This window comes from Chlamydotis macqueenii, chromosome 7 (assembly GCF_036417535.1).
Source record: "Chlamydotis macqueenii isolate bChlMac1 chromosome 7, bChlMac1.mat, whole genome shotgun sequence".
Classification (NCBI taxonomy): Eukaryota; Metazoa; Chordata; class Aves; order Otidiformes; family Otididae; genus Chlamydotis; species Chlamydotis macqueenii.
This window is the reverse complement of record NC_141562.1, coordinates 25,061,644-25,073,812: the sequence shown is the minus strand read 5'-3', so window position 1 is coordinate 25,073,812 and position 12,169 is coordinate 25,061,644. Positions and strand designations below refer to the sequence as shown.

General features: G+C 62.1%; 1 protein-coding gene across 4 annotated transcripts in view; it reads right to left on the bottom strand.

Annotated features, from left to right (window-relative positions):
* Nucleotides 1–11,901, bottom strand: part of KCNIP2 (potassium voltage-gated channel interacting protein 2) — a 44,502-nt gene extending 32,601 nt beyond the window's left edge. For all 4 annotated transcript variants that reach the window (XM_086752394.1, XM_086752395.1, XM_086752396.1 and 1 more), the window contains exon 1: nucleotides 11,728–11,901. In XM_086752394.1, coding sequence (XP_086608520.1) covers nucleotides 11,728–11,800 — 73 coding nt within the window. In that variant the 5' untranslated portion in view covers nucleotides 11,801–11,901. The remainder of the gene's footprint in view (nucleotides 1–11,727) is intronic.
* Between the last annotated feature and the right edge of the window lie 268 nt (nucleotides 11,902–12,169).

Here is a 12,169-nt window from a genome sequence, read left to right as displayed (position 1 = left end):
CCCACCCAGCATCTCCAGGGTACCCGCTCAGCCCACTGCCAGCCCGAGGGGGCCCCCAGAGTCTACCTTTTTAATTGACATTTTGGGGACAGGAAAGCTATTTTTGGTTGTTTCAGAGGCAGTTTCCATCACAGTTTGTCTGCCTCTGGCAGAGGGAGGGATGCTCTCCCCGGGGGTGCCATGGCAGTCGGCTTTGGGCTGGGCTGCGGTGCTCAGCACCAGCTCTGCACCTCTGGGTTATCCTTACACCTCCCCGCTGCCTACCCAGTGCCTGGGGCCAACGGGCCCAGGAACGAACAGGAAAAGACACCCCTGGGCTCCCCACCTGGGCACGAGGGTCAGGAGCATCCCACCCGGCAGAGGGGCTGGCAGGAGGCACAGAGCAGAGTGTGGGGGCCATACTCCCACCCAGGACCTCCCCAGCATCAGCAAGATGTCTTTTCCAGACACCTTGGTAAGACATCCCCAAAAATGAGCACACAGAGCTGAGCAGCCCCTCCTCCCCTGAAGCCCCCAAGCAATCTTGATAGGAATAAACGTGGCCTGGCAATTACTCAAAGGGAGACTACAGCCTCTCACTGCAGGACCTGCTGAGAGGCTCAGAAATAAATATGTTAATAATCAAATATCCATCCTGCGCCTGAGCTCACGGGAGGACTTTAAAGTCTAATTAGCAGCAGATTTGTACCGTCGTTGCCTGGGCTCAAGGGACAATTCGCCGTGGTTCCCACAAAGCGAGAGGCTCGGCTATAATTAGCCAGCAGCATCCCGTCCGCGAGGATTACTTCCAAATCCCGCTGCGCTCCGGGTTGGGGGGCAGGCAGGACCCAGGTAAAGGGAAATGAGAGATGTCCCCAGGCTTTGATCTGTGCGAAGCAACTCCTGAGCTGCAAATCCAGGGCAGGCAGCAGGACAGGCAGCACACCGGGATGAGAGGCACCGCCAGCCTGCAGGTCACTCCACGCTCCCCTGCCTGCACACAGCCCCTACATGGGCAGGAAGGACCCCACGGCATCCCACCACGCAGCCCCAGAGTGCCCCCCAAAACCCCTCCATCCCCAGACTGATGGTTTCCAAGCCAGTCCCCCGACATGCAGGGCTGCCCACAGCATCGAGAGGCCAGTCCCCAAACAGGGGCCATTTCCCAGTCTACTCCAGCCACGTTTTGTGCATCTCATCACCGATGTGAAGGCAATGCCGCTTGCACAACCAGCAATGGGTCCCCGTGGGAACCTGGCACTGCGAGGGAGGGGATGGCATCTGCAAAGAGACCTGGTTCCTTACCGCAGGCAAACACAAACCTCGGGGCTTGGCAACAGTTTGGGGACGTTCACCAATCCCCTGCCCTGCCGCAGCTCGGTGCAGCGCTTTGTCTCGGGGAGATGGAAATCCCGTCAGATAGGACCTTTCCCCAGTCCATCAAAACAGGACAGGCAGTGCCTGGGAGAGCGCTCCCACCGCCCCTGCCCACACATTTTTAAACAGGGCCACGTCCTGCTCCCCAGGACATGGTAACAGACTCCGTTCCCAGTGCTGCAGCACCTTGCAGGGTGGCTGGGATGGGGAGAAAGGGGCACCCGGGGGAGCAAGACACAGGGGCAGCACCTGGAGGTGCCAGTGCCCAACCTAGGACTTCCTGGGGAAGATGGAGGAAGGATGAGGGCAGGATGGAAAGAGAGCAGAGGGACCCACGTCTGCACTGAGGACTAACGGGACCACCGAGGATGCTCTGCCGAGCAGGGAGCGGGACCCACGCGTGCGGCGCCATGGGGGGACTACCTGGCAGATTCTCAGCTGGAGCTCACTGACCCAGCAGCGGCTGCCGGGGACGTTCATTAGCACCACTAATTGCAGGCAGAGGTGGCTGGCCTGGCAGCGGGCACCCCGCCCACACGCTCCTCCCAGCCTGGCAGCGGGCACGGCCCCGAGCCGAGGGGAGAATTACAGAGAAGAGACACAGCGGTTGCAGCCAGGGCACCTCCTCGGGGATGGCCTGGAAGCGTCGTGCTAGTGATGCTGTGCCCACAAACAACAAAATCAGCACTTCACCCCCCTCAGGGGCACGCAGGTACCCCGCATTCAGCCGCGCCTCCAGAGCCAGAGCACAGCCCCTCCCCATCCAGTTCCTCTGCCAGCCCCGAGAGACCTCCCAGCACCGCTGGGTTGTTCGTGCCGGCAAACAAGGGGTTACCAGCCCCTCACTTCCCCACAGTTATTTAATTAAGCAGCGATAAAAGGAAAGACGTATTATCCAGAGAGTGACAGCGGGTTGTAATTACAGCAAGGCGGGCTGAGAAAACAAACAGCGCCGAGGGAGACGCAGGGTGGCGTGGGGCTGGGGAGCCACCGTGGCCCCTCGGGACCTGCGTCCCTGCCCCGGAGCTGTGACCCAGGGCAGAAGCAGGACCCCTGGGTCTGAGGGCGATTGAAGGGGGCAGAGGCTGCTTTGCCCAGACAGATGTAGTCCCAAGAGCCCCCTCCTCCAGCTCACACCCGCTGGGGTGGCCCCAATCCCAGCCCTTTCCCAGAGGTGCTGTGTCAGAGCAGCCCCGGGGAGCAGCAGGTTTTCCATGCATTGCTTTGAAATATTAAACACCATCTACCCCCTCCGCACGCTGCTCGGGGGCAGCCCTCTGCACCAAGGGGGTCTCGCTAGGACACGGCACCCTGGAGGGGCTCTGGCTGCCTCCCACAGAGCCAGGCACAACGCCTGGCCACCGGGCCTGGGTTTGAAACTTCTGCCCCATTTCCCACGCAAGGCAAGAGGCAAGGGTGGGACATGGGGCATGGCCACGCTGCGAGTGAGCAGCCCACAACCCCGTCCCCATCCAGCTGCCGCACGGCAGCACCCCATGCCCAGCTTCAACCCTGCGGCCCTTTCCAGCTGCTGCTGGGAGCCAGCGGGCACCACTGCAGTCACAGCTGGGACACGTTGGCGTGGCTCGGTCCTGAGGGGTGCACGGCCACCTCTTCCCTCCTGCCCATCCTGCTTTGTGGTGTGCACCGTCCCCTATGCAGCCCCCTGCCACACCCCTGCCCTTCGCTAAATCCTCCTGCTCCCAGCCCAGTCCTCTTAGGCTCCCCCTCTCCATTGCAGCATCTTTAAATTAATGCGCAGTGGGAGAGAAAAAAAATTAACCCCGGGCAGGGGGGCAGCCCCACGATGCCTTTTAACCAGGAAAGCGCCGTTCCCTGTCGTTCTCCCCTCTCACCGCGCATCAGAGAGACCGGATCTCCCACAACCACAGCGAGCATCCCTCGAGTGAGGGCTCCCAGCACCCACAGTCCTGAGCTGGGGTGGGTGAGGGCAGCGAGTGCCCCCTCCAGCCATCGCCCTGCCTGGGAGGCTGCGAGGTCCCTGGGAGGGAGTCCCGGCCGTGCTTGGATTTGTACCCCGTGCATGGGTTCACTATCAGCAGCAGCCCCCAGCTGAGACCTTACTGCAAGCAGTTGCAGAGCTGCGCTTCGGGGCTGCACGGCCCTGAGTACAGCCTGCACCCCCACTGAGGCTCTCGAGGGTCCCCAGCTCTGAAGCAAGAAGCCAGGAGGGATTCGGCTGCCAGTGGGATGCTCTTGCAACCCCATGGCTTGGGGAGCTCAGAGAAGCTGGAGCAGCACATGACAGGGACACGGTGCCACAACACATACCCTGGTCAATGCAAGGGACGCTTCTTGCCCCTGTCACCGTGGAGAAGTTGAGATGAGCTCCTTTCAGAGGAGCTGCGCCAGGGTGAGCAGACACCACGGCCATGACAAACAGGTCAATCCCACCCAGCCGGGGTCCAGGCAGGACTTGATGGTCTTTGGGAAAACGTCTTGGGGAGCTGACAGCAGCGCTGCCTGCACAGTGCAGCTGTGGGACCACAACCCTAGCAAGACCTGGGATGCTCCCAGCTGGCGATCCCACCGAGATGCCCTCTCCTGGGAACAGCGGTGGCCGGGGCAGCGGTGAGCCAGGGCCAGGCATCACCTGCCAGAGCAGTGCTCCTGCTGATCCTCTCCATTACACAACAAATTATTCCACTCGCATTAATGACTTTGCGGCAAAGGGGGAAATGACATGAATGATTCCCGGTGCCTGGGAGTGACTCACTTTGCACAGCGGAGGGGAGGCGAGCGGGGAGGGCGGGCGCCTGGGGAAATTTGCTCCGGTCAGCACGAGCAGCACAGGGCAGGGCTGGGCTCGGAAGATGCAACTTGTGGAAGGAGAGTCGGGGGGCGGCAGGGAGGAGGTACTTAAAGGCAGATCCCACCACCCAGGAGAAGGCTGAGGTGTCCCCAAGGGATGCCGAGATCAGCCCTAACTGCAGCGTCTTACAGCATCCCTGGGCACGCAGCCCCAGCCCCAGCCCCGCACTCATTCACCAACCTGTGCTGCGACTCCAAAACCTGGCACCAGCAGCTGTCCCACCCCACGCCAGTGTCACTCAGGGAGCTGAGACCCCACGCAGGTGCACCCAGAGCCATCACACGGGCTGCAGCACAGAGCCCAGCATTTGACCCTCTCCCTTCTCCCTCACCTCCAGGAGGCTTCAGTAAATCACACCATTAAAAATTCATCCATATTTCCTCTGGGAGTAAGTCGAGAGCTGCCAAGGGCCAGTTAGCCCAGCCAGCCACCTCCTGGGGACACCAGAGACACGCGGAGATGCACTGGGGACTTCAGCAACCCACTGCCAAATAGCCCCAGGGGGACACTTGTGGTGCCGGAGGGCCGGGTGGATTATTGCCTTTAAACCCATTCAGGGGCTTTCTGTAAGCAATGCAATTTTTAAAAATTCAATCTAGGAAGAAGCAATTAACCAGCCGGGCCGGGAGCAGTGGCTCGCCTGTCTAATCCTGTTAGCGAGTGGGCTGGCTCTCATTTCGCCCCATCACGGCTGAATGGACTGCAGTACAAAGGTGAGAGCAGCCGATGGCTCCTTCCCGACTCCTCCTGGGTCTGAGGGTGACCCATACGTGCGCCAATTTGCCAGTGTCACCCTGCGTCCCCAGCCAGGCCAAGTTAAAAAAACCTAGAAACCTTATTCCGAGTGATTCAGGTCCTGGCCAGATCATCAGCAGTGCTCCATCCCTAAAAAGCACTTTTTTTTGGTGTCCAAATATGTGGTTTTGGTGATGAGAAGAGGAGTCAGTGCCTGGAGCCAGGAGCAGGGTCCCAGTTTCTGCCCCACGGAGGCTCAGTGGCAGAGTCCCACCAGTCTCTCATGGTAGCATCTTGCCAAGAAACCTCCCTCTGCTTCACGCTGTTGAGCCCCTTCCAGCAGGAACATTGCTGCCATGGAAGGTGGCTCACGGGGACAGCAGGACAGCCCAAGGGGGTCCCATCCTGTCCAGTCAGTCCCTCCATCTCTGCACAGCAGAGCTGGGGCAGCAGATTCATGCCACCAGCCTGCCTGCAGCATTAGTCACTCCATCACTGCCTCTGACCTGCTCCTGGGAGAGGGACCGCAGGCGAAGCCATCCACCACCGCTGCCAGCCTGGCACCAGCCCTTCGGGCTCTGAGCATCCCCCCTGCCTGCACACAGGCACTGCTGCTGCTGCAGCATGGTCCTTGTCGGACCTCTCCGTGCGTCAGCCAGACACCATACCATTCCCTCCCGTCCAGGACGGAGCCGCCAGCTTGTCCCAGGTACAGCCCAGGTTAGCAGTGATGCTAACACTGTCCCAGGGTTGGGAGGAGTGGCAGCTGCCTGAACAGGAGGGACCCTTACCCGACACGTTCAAAAGCCAGATGGCTCCTGCCAAAATGGGGCTGGAGGCACCCAGAGCCAGAGGGAGCTGAGCCCTGGGGGCTGCCATCAGGCGCAGGCAGAGGCACGACACTGCAAGAGCACGGGCACGTACGGGCACGTGTACAGCGCCCCTGCACACGAGTGTCCCTAGGTGACTCGCCCCGTCCAGACCAGAGAGAAAACGTTCAAGATGACCCAAATTCAGACGCAGGTGACAGCCCCCCATGCTCCCATCCCCATCAGCTCCTGTTGAACGCAGCAGCCATCCTGCCCCCTCTATTTCCAAATAGAGGTACTCACACTGCTCCCCAGAGGGCTGCACCACCCATTTTCATGTGAAGCAGAAGGCAAATTTACTTAAAAACTAGAAACAGTGAGAGCCACAGCAGCTCAGGGATGGGAGGACCCCGATAAGAGCCTCCTGCCCAGCACAGCCCCGCTGCCATGTCCTCGTTGCAAAGCCACTCAGTGGGGAATCGCTGAGAGTGGGGCCACTCCATCCCCTCCATCCCATCCCCTGCCCCATGGAAAGGGGCTCCTCTCCCCCTTTGCTCCCAGGGAAGCTGATTGCACCAGCCCCAGCAGTTCACTTGCTCAGCAATAACCACCCCCAGAGCTCCGCAACCCCTTGGCGGAGGATTTTGATCCCCCCACCCCAAGCCAGAGCCCCTCACCATGGTGCCTGGGAGGCTGCCCGCCCAGTTGAGCCCCCCCGGCAGGGCACGGCAGGGAGATTCATTTCACCAGAGGCTCATTCATCTGCAGCACGATTAACGTCCAGGGCTGGGATCCATCCCGGCGGCGGGAGAGCTATTTGCCAGCAGATGGATTTATCATCTCCCAAGCACAGCAATTTGGCTTAAACAAAACCAAACCACTTCTCCTAATGAAAACACCACTAATGAGCAGAGCCAGCGAGGGAGGGGGAGGGGAGCTCCACTAACGGGGTCTCTCCTGGCCTTCAGGGCTGGCATGACCCTCCAATGCCCCGGCTGCAAGGCAAGGGCGAAGGCTTAGCTCCAGCCGGGACATACAGACCCAGTATGGCCCGGGGGGAAATCAGAGCTCTGTCCAGGGACCAGCTTTGCTCACCCCCCCAAACCCCGTCCTGTCCTGGCTTCCAAAGCTCTGGGGGTAACTGGTTCGAGCACAGCACACAGTAGGAAAGCAATACCACCGAGCCAGGACACCTTCTCTGGCTGAACACGGCCAGCCTCCGGGAAAAACCCCTCTCTGTGCCCGGACGCAGAGCTGGCGAAAGAGCAAAGCCCTCCCTGCCGGTGCCCCGCCAGCCCCCTGCAGCAGGAGCTGCGCACCTTGGCCGAAGTTGCGACAGCCCATGAGTTACACATCAGCATCTGCAGAAATCAGCCGTTTCAACCGCCCCGGCCAAACCCACCAACTTCCTGTCAATTAATCCTGTGCCACCAATTCCCTGTGGGCTCTGACCTGCCTCTGCCTGCGGGGATGCAGCAGCAGCTGCCAAAACCTCAGCTCCGGCCTCTCCACCTGCAAAATCCAGCCTGCCAGTGGGCAGTGGTACCCAGTGCCATCGTCCTGTGCCCCCTGCTCCGCACGCGGCTCTGCCCTGGGGTCGGTGCAGGGCAGCATCCCACCTCCCCACGGCAGGGTCTCAGCCTCCAGTCAGGAGAGGCCACAGCACCCTGTGAGAGGGGGTTCATCGGCGTCGAGGGGCTGCAGACAAGCCAGGACAGCAAAGGGGGAAGAGGCAGAGGGGTACAGATGCCAGAGAGAAGGAGACAGCAGACAGAGACGAGGCAGAGTCAGGCAATGCTCCCATCACCCCAGAAAGGTGCAGCATCCGTCGAGCGCAGGGCGCTTTGGCACAAAAGGGACCCCACGGGAGCCCCCCGCCCCAGTGCACGAGTGGGAGCCCTTTCCCCACTGTACCCCCAGCCCTGACTGGTGGCCTCCTGGGGAGGTTGGGGACCTGGCTCGAGGGTCAGCCCAGCTTCCAGCCCAGTCTCGCCGCCGGGCAGCAGGAGCAGAAGCGGCAAGCAGAGCGGGGTCATATGGGGCAGCAGCGGGGTCGTGTGGGGCAGCAGCAGCAGCACGGAGGAGGCAGGTTAGCGGGGGAGTAGGGGGACGGGCAGCACGCTCAGTTCCCACGGGCCAGACTCCCCAGGGAAAGGATATGGGTGTGTGCCACCCCTCCTCGGGGCTGCTTCTAGGAGGGGATGGATCACACGCGGGCCAGGCAGAGCAAGGTGCCCTTGCACCCAGTGCTGCTTGAGGAAGCAACTGGGCAAGAGAAGGAGCTTTTCCCACCCCAGTCCCACCCCAACAGGCAGCCACGGCACACAACCTGCCACGCACACACGCAGCCGGGCGCCCAGCCGGCCCCTGCCTGCCTCCTGCCCTCACTCCCACCCTGTCGGTCTCACCACTCCATCCTCCAGCTGCAGATCCCAGCTTTTCTCCACACACACACTGTTATTTGGGACAGCGCTGACACTCCCTCCACACCCTGGGAAACAAATTATCCCTTTACAGGTGGAAGTCCTACACTAGGGCAAACTCATAGGGATTTTCCTCCAGCCCGGCTGAGCACGGGCTGCAAGCAGCCACGATGGAGCTGCTGGGTTTGGCAGCAGCAGCAGCAGAAGCCCCTGGCGCAGCCCTAGATCTGCCCATCACCTGGTACCCGCCTGCGGCAGACGCGTTGCTGGGCCACAGCTCCTGGGTTTTACCTCCCAGCAGGGACCAGAGCCTGGCTCCCTGTGTCCTCCCACCCACCCAGGTACACGGGTACCACAGTTTTCATCTCACTGGCTGGGCTGCTCAAAGTGCTGAGTGTTAGGGACCCCCCCCACCCAGCAGCCGTGCCTCAGGAGGCAGGAGGACCCCAAAGCTCTGCCGATGGTCTCTACAGCAATTGCTCACCCACTGCTGACGCTGCGGCTGCCTTTGGGGTGGAGCAAAGCGGTTGCTCAAGACCCCACAACCTGACCGCGGGAGGGAGAAAGCAGGGGTGAAAAGTGAGTCTCCTAACCCCCTTTTGGGGACCAACAGCCCCAGAGGTAAAACCCTCATCCTTCCAAAATGCAGCTAGGAGGTATGAACAACCCCAAACAGCCCAGGTGTTGACCCCGTGATGGTGCGTGCCGTCCCGCTCGCAGGACACAGCATACTGGGACAGGCTTGTGAAATGGGGCCGCAGGCCACCCTCCCCTGCTCCCCAGCTGGGGCGGGGGCAGCCCCACTGCCCACACACCGCTGCGGAGCAGCGGGCAGGAGGGAGAGCCACCTCCAAGCTCCCCTGGCCTCTCGCGCTGCTGGGATTTGGGACTGCGGATGCGGTACCTGCGCTCCTCAGGGCAAAGCGGCACGGGGGTCCCATTGGTCCCACACGGAAGGCCATGTCCAGAGCAGCCCCGAGACACTGGCTCTGGGCTCTGCTTGCACACTAATCACTCATATCATTAGAGGGCTGGAGGAATAATACAATTTATGGATGGCTTTTATTTCTCGCTAGCGTCATCTAAATACCCCAGAAATGGACCAGTTTAATTTCCTAGGGGCGTAACCGAAACATCTTTCTCTTTAAAACCCAAGCGGGCGCTCAGCCCCAGGCCCGGCAGTGGGGCAGGGCCGGTGCCTGCCTTCACCCCACACCATCGCAGCGGGGCCAGGGGCTGGCAGGGACCACCCCAGCTGGCCACAGTGTGGCCGGCCCGTGTTCCCCCGGCACAGCTCTCCTCACTGCTAGCACGCAGGCAGCTTTCATTCACTCGGGCGGTCTCGCCTCTCACACACACATCCACGTGCCACGCACCCACACAGCCCAACAGCTGCTCTGGCCAGGGACCGGGTGGCCAGGCACCCCTGGAGATGCCATGGGGGGCAGGGGGGGCTGTCACTGAACCCTCATTTTCAGCAGCTCTTTAAATTTAAAAATCAGTCAGGGAAGGCGGGGGGGGTTTCTACCCTGCGCATGGCTGGGGGTCCTGCTTCCTTCTCCTTCTTTTGGAAAGGGGTACTGCTAACCCTTCTCTGGGCATGCACAGATGGGGGTCTCATCACCCCCAGCCCCGTTTTTCAGGAGTGATGGGGAGGCAGCAGAACTGACTGCTGTCCCTGTGCACACCAGCAATTGCTGGAGCTGCCGTGGGGCTGTCGCATCACCTGACATCAAATCATCTCTCTGTTAAGAGCTCTTGCATGGCAGATGTCCCCCAGAGCCTGATGGGTAGGGGTCCCCAAAGCTGCAGGAACACCCCGAACTGCCCATGCTTGTCCCCAAGCAGGATTTCTCACCGCATCCCCAGGGGAACTGGGAGAGCTCAGGCAGGGCAGGGGCTTGAGCTGTTAAACCATCCCCAGACCTAAGTCGGCACGCCCTCTCCTCCTGACTGCATCACTTCCACACTTTTTCTGGGAGAAAAACAACTTTCCCTCCACAGGGAGGGATGGCTTCGGCACATTCAGTTGATGTGGGGGAAATCGGTGCTGCCAGGACCAGCTCCCTCCATGGGCACCTGGCGTTCCTGCCGACTCTGCCCTGGCAGGTCAGCGACCTGACAGTGATGCCAAATGAATGATGTGCCCTCCCGGGGACTCCATTTCCCACACTGGGGAATGGGGCAGATATTCCCAGCCTGGTTCCCCAGAGGCTTCTCACCAGCCCCATTCCCACAGGCAGGGGCTGGCACAGCGGCACAGCTCCCCTCTGCCCGGGTTCCCGCTGGCTCCGAGGTAAGCCCAGGCATAAAAGGTCTCAGCCTCGGAGAGACTGGGATTTATTTTTAACCTCAGCTTGATTTAAATCCATATGGACATTTTAAAGTTACCGGAGAAACCGAAAGTTGTGTGTGGGTTCCAAGTTCCTACACAGCTCAAAAATATCTTCCCTGCAGCACGTTTGGGCAGGCAGCAAGCAGCGTTCCCCACGTGTGGGGCTGCTCAGGAAAGCAGAGCAGGGGTCCTGCCCCGCTACCATCACCTCCTCAAAACCCCAGAGCTATGCCTGAACTCTGCTCCAGACCGTGGCAGGAAAAGCATCATCGGGGCTCAGGGGAGCCGCCTGTGTGTGCATCCCAGTGCCCACGGCACGAGGCCACCCAACCCCACCGGCTATGGAGAGGTTTGGCTCCGTCGTGGGTCCCGGGAGGCAGGTGGGAACTGCTGCCCCGTTTCACAGCTGCTGCGACCGAGGCTCTGAAAGGGGACGACAGGATTTGGCCTGATCCGCGGAGAGTGCATGGGGAATGAGAGGTGTCACCAGCTGCTTCGCTACCGGACAGCGGGGCATCAGGTGTGAGGGATGCACGGATGTTGTGGTGGGATGTGGGATGCCAGGCAATTCCCTGCTGGGGCAAAGGATGTAGGGGAATGCAATAGGGTCACAGCTGGGTCATATTTGACCTCGCTGTCCCACGGCCACCCCATGCCAGGGGCAGAGCGCCTCTGGAGATGCTCTGGGGGTCACCAGGTGATGGGTGGAGAGGACACCGGGCCCTGTGGTGCTGCTGAGGTGTGCTGAGTGGGGTGAGCCTCTCCATTCCCGGGGGAATCTGCTGCCAAGGTGCTGCCGTGCCACCCCAGGGTGCAGCAGGGGTTCCAAAGCATGGCGGAGAGACCCCAGCCCCAAACCCTGCCGTCCCGAGGGGCTTGGAAGCAGCGGTGAGGGAGGGTGAGCTTGTAGGTGGCCAAAAGCAATCCAAGCGTCCCACCCCCCAGGCCTTTTCCCTTCAAATCTGCCTGGGGGCAACCTCTGCCCGGCCGGGACCGACCCTAATCCGCACACCCTGGGCCCGGGACTGTCCCCCTGCTCCAGCGCCAGGATCGCGGCCGCCACCCCCCTCCCTCCCCATCCCTTCCCCGGGCAAGGCGTGCAGCAAAGCGGGGCGGGCAGGGGGGCCGGGGCTCAGGAGGATCTGGAAGCGCGGTGCCTGGGTCGGGGTGCTCGGGGCCGCCCCCACGCCGCGGTCCCGAGTGGCTGCTGCACCTTCCCCGGCGGGCAGCACTCACCCGTCAGCTGGTCGTAGGAACCGTCCAGGTCGCGGGAATCGGACAGGCTCTCCTTCCTACCCTTGCTCCGCATCTTCCCGCCCCGCCGAGCGGCGGGGGGAACCGCGACGGGGCGGACGGGCTCCGCCGCCGGGCACGGGGGGGCCCGCGCCCGCCGCCTCCCCCCGCCCTCACCGCGGCAGCCGGCGGTACCGGGGAGCTCGGCTCGGTACGGCTCGGTACGGCAGGCGGGAGCGCGCAGCCGCCCCGCTCCCCCCCGCCGCCGGGGCTGGGCACGGCCGCCCCCTCCCTCCCGTCCTTCCCCGCCTCCTCCCGGGAGCCGCCGGCCCGGCCCCGCCGCCGCGGGGAAACTGAGGCACGGCCGGGGGCGGCGGGGAGGGAGCTGTCCCGGGCTGTAGCGAGGTGGGGGTCTGGGGCGGTTTGGGTGAGCCCCGAGGGTCGC